The 9,286-nt window shown below is 37.0% G+C and overlaps 1 protein-coding gene across 21 annotated transcripts in view; it reads left to right on the top strand.

Annotated features, from left to right (window-relative positions):
* Window positions 1-1,480: 1,480 nt before the first annotated feature.
* Window positions 1,481-9,286, top strand: part of LOC148702366 (uncharacterized) — a 46,904-nt gene continuing 39,098 nt past the window's right edge. For 12 of the 21 annotated variants that reach the window (XM_089925972.1, XM_089925969.1, XM_089925965.1 and 9 more), the window contains exons 1-9: window positions 1,485-1,822; window positions 1,945-1,998; window positions 2,177-2,252; window positions 3,588-3,667; window positions 3,822-3,871; window positions 3,960-4,077; window positions 4,242-4,340; window positions 5,535-5,660; window positions 5,796-5,936. In XM_089925972.1, coding sequence (XP_089782098.1) covers window positions 1,592-1,822; window positions 1,945-1,998; window positions 2,177-2,252; window positions 3,588-3,667; window positions 3,822-3,871; window positions 3,960-4,077; window positions 4,242-4,340; window positions 5,535-5,660; window positions 5,796-5,936 — 975 coding nt within the window. In that variant the 5' untranslated portion in view covers window positions 1,485-1,591. Of the gene's footprint in view, window positions 1,823-1,944; window positions 1,999-2,176; window positions 2,253-3,587; window positions 3,668-3,821; window positions 3,872-3,959; window positions 4,078-4,241; window positions 4,341-5,534; window positions 5,661-5,795; window positions 5,937-9,286 lie in introns of all 21 variants that reach the window. The other 9 variants (XM_089925956.1, XM_089925961.1, XM_089925957.1 and 6 more) reach the window with 3 other exon arrangements.

The following is a 9,286-nucleotide window of genomic DNA, read 5'->3' as shown; positions in this document are numbered from 1 at the left end:
AACCCAAAACTCCAAAAACTCTAAACCCCAAAGCCTAAATCCTAAATCCTAAACCCCAAACCCTAACCCCTAAACCCTAATCCTTAAACTTCCAAACCCCAAAACCCTAAACCCCCAAATCCTAAAACTTCGTAAACCCTAAACCTTTAAACCCTAAAACTCTAAAACTCTATACCCTAAAACCCGTATACCCTAAAACTTATACCCTAAAATTTGAAACTCTAAAACCTAAACCCTAAACCCTAAACTCTAAACCCTAAAATCCTAAACCCTAAAACTTAAAACCTAAAATCTAAAACCCTCACCCTAAAACCCTAAACCCAAAACCCAAAATCCTAAACCCTAAACCCTAAACCCAAAACCCCTAAATCCTAAATCCTAAATCCTAAATCCTAAATCCTAAACCCTAAAAGTAAGTGGCTTGACATGCTACAATTCGTGATTTTTTTTTTTATATGAGATTCTTGTGTTGGAAAAGCATTTCTTATTGCTCCTACCAAATATATATATATATATATATATTTCTCGTTGCTCATGTCAGTGCTAGTTTTTCTTGGTTGATTACCCACTATTAATCAAACAATCCTACAAGAATAAACTATAATTAATAATTTAGCAAGAGGGTTGGATGAAGGCATGATGATAAGGAAGAATCATATGATCTAAAAACTCTAGATATGCCAACAACTCTTTATCCTAACATGTGGTTAATTGGTTAAGTGATGGTTATTGTAGCTTTAGCCATATGGAGAGCTTTAAATAACATCATAGGGAGATTTGTTTTTAAAAAAAAAATCGCTAGAGGGGGAAAAGTGGATGATTTTGATTGTGGCTATCTAACTAACCCAAGCATTATTTTCTTTTCTTATCCATAGATCGAAATGACTCATTTGGTTCGTGAGGAGGGAGGAAAAAATTATGGTCGATGAAAAAAAATGAAGAAATGCTTTGTGTTTGGTTGATGTTTTCAATGAAGAGAGAAAAAAATATCTTTTTTATTTCTGAATAAGATTTTCATATTTTATGAAAAAAATTTGTATGGATAAGAAAAAATCCAATTCTCACATGCTCGAAATTGGAGTAATTATCTTTTAAAAAAATATTCTTAAACTTTTAAATAGAATAAGGTAAAGTTTTTTCCTTTATTAAGGGTATAACAAATATCTTGTACAATATTTTCAGAAAAGTAGATACTAAGCCAAAGATAAGCCGCTCTGTAATATACTATTTTGTTCAACCAAATATATAAAAATTATTTTATCAGACATTATATATCTAAATATTAACTTTTAATAAAAAATATTTTAGTAAAAAAAATTCTTCTACGAACTAACTAAGTCTGAAGTTGTTTTAGCTGGAATCAAAAAAAAAAATCGACCGAGAAAAATAACTTTCCACCATTCAGGCCAGCTTGGTCGATTAGGAGGGGCCACGGCCTACGGATAATAAAACAAGTGGAAGCCCCTCCGAAAGTGTCCACAAGTTTCCAAAAATTGGACTGCACCGTCTCGGCCCATATCCCAATCTCAGTCCACTCTCCAAGGCCCCTCCTTCAGAGGAGGAGACGAGGGTAGTGAACATACTCTGTTCGATGCTTGGATTCCGGTGGAGCGGTGGCGGCGGGGCATGGTGCTCCGCCGCTCCTGACGGGTTCGGCTTCGACTCGTCCCTCCGTCGCAGCATCCCGACGCTCCTCCAACGCCCAAGCCTAACCCTCCTCAGAAGCCCCGACGGCGGCGGAGGAGGAGCGGCGAGGAGCGCCGACGTCGTGGAGCTGGAGTACGCCGATCTCAACCTCAAGGACTTGTACGGCGCCGGCCATGTCAGTGTGTCCTCCAGCTATCCTCTCCTCTCCTCTCTCCATTTTCCCTTTTGTTCCCCCGTAAATTTTCCCTCTTTCCCTTACTTTTTGAATTAAAAATTAAAGAACAAAATGAATGCCAGCTGGGTCAGGTGCGGATCCGGCAACATGTGAATCCCCTCAGCTCGGCTTTCTCCGTGAGTGATTTCGCTCCTTTTTCTCGAAATTCTCTCTCTCTCTCTCTCTCTCTCTGTGTGTTTTTCCCTTCAAGAAAACTTTTCTTTTACATCCGTTTTTCATAATTTTAAGTTAATACACTTTTCCTCTTTTTCTTTTTTTAATTTTATTTTCGGCAACACACTGAGAGGAGTGCAGGCACCGGTGCAGGTTCCGGACTGGAAAGCAGTATTTCAGGGCTCGACGCTGCCGCTCATGGTGGATATCGGCTGTGGTATGAACATGCTCAGCTAGAAATCATGAGTCAGTAATATGTTAACTCTTTCTTCTTTGACGTGGCTATCATCCAGCAAATGGAAAGATAATTTCCAAGAAGTAGATTACGTAGAAATGACCGTAAGGGAGGTGAATGAGGTGTTCTCTAAGAGGCAAGTTCTAGGATACCTATGAACCGACCACAGACATACATTGACTGATAATATCGCATTGAATCATGATTACTGAACAACATCGGATATAAAAAAGCATGAAATTCAAAAAAAGCACCAGAGACATAAGACATTATTAACTAACAAAAAGAATTATTGAGATGCTTTTTTTTTCCCAATGCTTTGTTGCACATGAAAAAAAAAGGGGCCAAGGCTATCTGAGACGGGCTTTAGGAAGCCTTGCTTTGAAGACATGAGACATCAATTAAGGCTATTGTTGCTTTAGGATGGAACACCGCTGAATGCAAGGAAAAATATTGCAAAGTCAGAGAGAAAGAGAGTAGGATAACGTTGTATACTATTTGTAGAGAAAAGGGGATAGTCTTGGACTATTTATGATGGTACAGTGGAGTTTACATAGAGGTAGGAGGGGACTCAAATTAGGCTGAGAAATGGGGAAAACATTTTTTTAGTTGAGTAATATTTAGTCTAACTATTATAATTCAAATCTTCATTGAGATCCAACAAACCTCAATAGCAGATTTTAGTAACTTTTTTCTGATTGTTGAATGAATAAAATTTTAGGCTTTGTGACACCATATGCAAAATACCCACAATAGGCTGCATGAGCAAAACAAGGGAGGCTTTATGTACTCGGGGACTTGGGCTTCCATAGCATTAAACAGTCAGGATTTGAAGATGAAATCATATCTTAGATACTAAGTAGAGAGGTAGCTAGCATTGGGTATGTTGGACTTAGATTTGTGGGAGGGGGAAGCAGGGGTTGGTGGATTTGGGGAGGCACAGGTTTAGGCCAATGGCAAGAAGAATGAGGGCAGTGAATTGGGGGTGCGTGTAAAGACATGGCTGTTGGGGTTGGAAACAGTTGCTGAAATATTACTGGATTAGTATAGCAAATATTAGCATGCTTTTTATAGTTGTTGGGATGGGAAAAAAGGTGCCACATTGCCTTTCATAGGGAATTGGTTTTAGGATTTTATTTTTTAAGAATAAAGTTGATCATTAAACAATTGAAGTAAAAGTAGAATTTTGTGATTGTTAATATAATTAACTATAAAAATTAAGGTATTTGGCATATGCTATAACTTTAAACTGTTGATCTAATAGAGGGGCCATGCTTGAGAGATGTAGGTTTCCTGCTAACAGATAGACATTCCCAGGCAGTGGCAGATTCCTCGTTTGGCTTGCAAAAAATTTCCCTGAACCAAGAAACTATCTGGGATTGGAAATACGTCAGAAGGTACCAGACAAAAGCCTTACTTTCACTTCACAATATTTTATTGGGATATGTACTGTATTTTTTTGTGTTTTATACCATTTAAGATTACATCTTTTAGCTTATTTTTTGTGATTGGATATTGCTTACTGATACTGGTATTTCTTTATTAATGCAGTTAGTTCAGCGTTCACAATTCTGGGTGAATGAGCTGGGTCTCAGAAACATGTGAGATCTTGTTGATCAAATAACTGCCTTCATGTAGGCAAATGATTATGAGCCAAGTGAAACACTTACCAATATCTTTTTTCAACAGCTACTTTATGTTTGCAAATGCCTCGGTTTCTTTTGAGCGGTTGGTGTCCAGTTATCCTGGTCCCCTAACATTAGTTTCGATATTGGTGAGCATATTCATATTAGATTCCTCATCTGAGGTTAGTTAGTAATCATCATATATTCCAAGATTACAGTTGACCTCAGGCTGTTGATTCTTTTCAAAGTTGTGAAGTGACAAGTAATTACCGTCACAGTCTTTGTTATAGATTACTTGAACATCATATGCAAAATTAAACTCACATGGAAGCTCTGTTCATTGCAGTGTCCAGACCCCCATTTCAAGAAAAGACATCACAAAAGAAGAGTTCTGCAAAAACCCTTGGTGGATTCTATTTCAAAAAATCTGTGTATGGAGGGACAGGTATGCACTTTTAATCGTTATAGTTTCTTCGCGTTGTATAACAATCTATCAGAGAAATATCTCTATCAAGGAAAAGCAGTGCAGTAATAAAGTCATACTTCATTGGTCAAGGGTTTATTATCCTCTGTTTTCGAAGGAAAGCAGTGGATGAGTTGAACAGTGTCTTTTATGCTGGAATTTGACATTCATATCTTTAGGTTGATGGTTATCACTAATTTGGAGTGGTTGGAGGGTGTACCAGCTAGCGACCGGTTCAACATAGTACAAGTATTTGCTATACCGTTTTAGGAAGTACCGAAAATAGGAAGAGAGGAGAAGAGGGAGGAAAGGAAGGGGTAGGAGCTTCTAAACCCAAACCAAGCGAGAGAGAGAGAGAAAAAAAAAGAGAGAGAGGGAGGGAGAGGGACCGAGGAAGGGGGAGGGTCGCTAGCTTACTGGTGAGAGGGAGCGAGTAGTAATGGCCATCAAAATGAATGGTGGAGTGGGGATTGCGAGCGCCCCGGGGGGGGGGGGGGGGGTGTCAATTGAGTCTTTTTTTTTTTTTGAGCTGATGGGGGCATCAATTGACTTGCTCTTTCAAGCAAATAATTGGTGTTGAAGACTCAAACCTGCCAACTCAAATGGGCTGAAGGCTGAACTGTTGAATGTGTGGCACAACCCGAACCAACCGGTTCGGCATAGTTTAGCAATTCTTGAATAAAAAAAGAATATTTTTTATATATCTAGAAAAGCTTCCTCATTGATAAGTACTGACAGCTTCCTCTTGAAGAATCTGTCCTTTTCTGAATTTTGTTTCATATATTCTTGACATTCTGCATAAATCATTCTACTCAAAGCATTGTAGTTGGAATACTTTGTTGGTGCATTTGGGATATTTGAAACACACATGTTTTAAAAGTATTAAAAAGAAATCAAAACTGATCTCGGGGTTGTTATTTTTGTTGGAATGTAGCATATTACTTTAATTTAATGCAGCTAGATAAAAAATTGCAAGAATATTTGCTTTGGATATCTAGAAAAGGTTGCCTCATTGATAAGTTCTGTCAGCTTCCTCTCATAGAGTGTCCTTCATTGGTGCAATAGGAATATCCGAAACATATCTTTTGGTTGAAGATTTAAAGAGAAAGCACAAACTATGTTAGGATTGTTATTCTTCTTGGAAGGTATTATAAACTTTTAATTTAATCAATGCAGCTAACATTTTTGAGGAAGGTAGCAAAAAGACAGAGTCATCTTAGTCTCTATGCTGATGAGCTTGGCAAAGGTTTAGTTGGCGAGTTGGATTACACGAAAGAAGCTGCAGATGCCTTTGAGTTTTTGGTATTTATACGCTAATGATTATTTATAGGTTTTCAATACAATAAGTTTTTTTTTCCACTAATGATTTTTTTCTAGATTTTCAGTAAAATATGTTTTTCCCCTCTCCCTCATGATTATCATATCTATGTTTTACAGGAAGCTCATTCCCAATATTCATTTATATCGGCTCCAAAAGTTCTTAGAAAATTAACCAGAAAGAGAGTTTTAACTATGGAGTGGATGATAGGTGAAAATCAAAATAACTTACTTCTGCTATCAGGGGATTTGGTCAAGGAGGTAATCAATACTCAGAGAGGATAAAATTGGAGGCCAAAACATGCATTCTTGATCTGGTGTGCACTGATTACTAGTAGAACTACTTTCTTCATTTCTATAACATCTATGTTAACATAATTGATTATAATTTGTGCATGTATTCATGTGCATGATATACTATGTCACCATGAGCCTGACTAGCATCCGCATGCCATGATTATATCTGCTCTCATGCCCTGTAATAAATATAAGTCAAATGGTGATGTTCTTTTGTTATCTTGTCATAAGAAGAATATGTATATGATGTACTTTCTACTATCTTTGAAAAGTCAACACAGTAGGTCTCAGAATCTGATTTTTTTTAGGATTAGTTGGATTCAGTCTGCCGACTTGCTTAGTTGTATCTAAAACACATTGACTTTTAATTTGCAGAGCAAACGAAGCTTTTCTTTATTTTTTATTTAAAATAAATAGAAAGTCTTATCATTTTGTATTCTGCAACAAGGTATGCCATCTTGGTACTGGACCCCGTACCGGTACCAATCTATTACTATGTCGGTATAATTTCTCTATTTCTAAGATCAAGGTTCCTCACAGTCAGGTTCAATGCAATTGTCCCCTATTAGCGGAGTACCCCTCTTCCTGATTAGGGTTTGAGGACAGCAATGGCTTGATGAACCGTTCCATTCACCCTGTGTTGACCATGAAGTTTTTTTAAAGTCAGATTAGAAAAAGAGAGTATCAAAAAGTTAAATTCTGATCTGAGTAGGCTCGATAGAGGGAATACCCCAACCCTCAGAACTGGGGCCTGGCCTTCCCATCCTAGTTGACATTCTAACAAAGTTTATCTGTTGACAGCTGATGAATCTGGGGATCCCTTCCCTGAACCCATATGTGTTTCCATAGATCTTACAGTCGCAGGTTTGTTCGCAAGCAATTTCTAAACTCATTTTCTCAGTGATTCTAAACAAATCATACCCTAAAAGCCTAAACGCCAAACCCTAAATCATAAACTCTAAACCCTAAAAACCTAAACCCTAAATCCTAAAACCTAAACCCCATAACCCTAAGCCCCTAAAATCCTAAATGCCAAACCCTTAAATACTAAACCCTTAAAATCTAAACCCTAAACCCTAATTTCTTACCATGTAATCCTAAACCATTAACCCTTAACCCTAAATCCTAAATCTCAAATCTCAAACCCCAAACCCTAAAACCCAACCCCCAATCCCGAAACTCCAATCCCTAAATCCTAAACCCCTAATACTAATCTAGAATGTTTATTAAGAAATAACTTGATATTCAAAATCAACGTTACAAGAGTGGAGAATCCCTAGTCTGCTCTAATCAGTCTAACATAAGCAAAGTTACCCGGGGCAATCATCACAGATGATCTTCTTGCCCAATAAATAAAGAAATAGAAATATAAACAAAGAAAAGAGAAGAAAGGAAAGGAGAGGAGAGTGCGTACCCTGATAATCTTGACTGCTGCTACTGGTTCTGAGGAGGTTGCTGCTGCTGCTGTAGGTTTGGCGGCGGTGGGGGCGTCCTCCCAGGTCTCAGCGGGGCAAACATTGGGACGGTTCATCAAGACATTGCTGTCCTCAAACCCTAATCAGGAAGAGGGGTACTCCACTAATAGGGGACAATTGCATTGAACCTGACTGTGAGGAACCTTGATCTTAGAAATAGAGAAATTATACAACTGCTATGCTCATTTGGATCGTACTATCTAATCTGAGTAAAATGGAGATTGATTAAAAAATACTAAAATAGAGATCATGTTTCAAATTTTATCTCCTAAGAATCTACAACAAGAAAATGCATGATTTCCTAACCAGATTCACTATAAGAACTTATAAGAGTTAAATGGTAGCGGTCATAAGCAGAGAATGACAAAATAGAGGCACCTACATTTGCATAGTCACTCTCTTTCAGTAATAAAATACAGGGTGGCATCTTTCCTCCCATATTATCAGTAGACCAAAAAAAAAAAAGAAGCAAAGTCACTTAACAACCCACATATAACCACGCATGCAATAAGAAAGGGTCTAAATTTGAAGCAATCCCATACAATTTTCTTTTTTGCTTTTTTCCACAAGTTTGTCCCACGTACATTAGTAAAATAGAAAGATCCATTGCAATTAACCAACAATTAACAGTTTGAACTCTGAGACAGGACTTAAATGGCATGCATACTTTGTTTCAGGATAGAACTAAATGTATAACTCCTAGAACAATAAGTTTTCAAATATTGAAAAAAGTAGCTATGCTTGATTTCATTAAAAAAATTACACATACCATGAAGTTGAGCAGTAGAAAGAATAAACATGAAGTTAAAGATGAAATTTGAAGTTCAACAAGTAAAATATGTATATCTTACTCCATATTTCTAGAAATTTTTACTTATTGACTAGAAAAATGAAAATAAGGGGAGGAAGAATTTTTCTAAAAGAAAAACAAAGAAAGTATATTGGAGGGCATAAAATATATGTTGATAGATACTTCAAATATAATTGGAAAAAAAGAAGGTTTTCTTCATCTGAGGTTGCAAGTTTAAAATTTTTAGTCTCGATCAAGGCCAAATAACAAAACTAGAAGAGTTAAAAGATATACAAATGAATTGCAAAACAAGAAATGCCGTACCAGTTGGTACCGGTGTGTGCCTACTATACCATACCGTACCAGTATCGAATCGGTATACAATATGAGGGGCATACCAAGTATTGATACGCCCAACTAACCCCCATACCAAGCATACAGACATAGTAATAGATTGGTACCGGTACGGGGTCCAGTACCAAGATGGCATATCTTGTTGCAGAATACAAAATGATAAGACTTTCAATTTTATTTTAAATAAAAAATAAAGAAAAGCTTCGTTTGATCTGCAAATTAAAAGTCAATGTGTTTTAGATACAATTAAGCAAGTCGGCAGACTGAATCCAGCTAATCCTAAAAAAATCAGATTCTGAGACCTACTGTGTTGACTTTTCTAAGATAGTAGAAAGTACATCGTATACATACTCTTCTTATGACAGAAGATAACAAAAGAACATCACCATTTGACTTATATTTATTACGGGGCACGAGAGCAGATAAAATCATTAGCATATAAATACCAAAAACTCAAAGGCGTTTGCAGCTTCTTTTGTGTAATCCAACTCGCCAACTAAACCTTTGCCAAGCTCATGAGCATAGAGACTAAGATGACCCTGTCTTTTTGCTACCTTCCTCAAAAATGTTAGCTGCATTGATTAAATTAAAAGTTTATGATACCTTCCAACAAGAATAACAATCCTAACATAGTTTGTGCTTTCTCTTTAAATCTTCAACCAAAAGATATGTTTTGGATATTCCAGTTGCACCAA

The sequence above is a fragment of the Phoenix dactylifera genome, chromosome 10, assembly GCF_051530095.1.
Source record: "Phoenix dactylifera cultivar Ajwa chromosome 10, Ajwa_hap1_PhDact_Kaust_v1.1, whole genome shotgun sequence".
In the NCBI taxonomy this organism is placed as follows: Eukaryota; Viridiplantae; Streptophyta; class Magnoliopsida; order Arecales; family Arecaceae; genus Phoenix; species Phoenix dactylifera.
The sequence above is the reverse complement of the archived record's forward strand: the minus strand, read 5'-3'. Positions and strand labels throughout refer to the sequence as shown.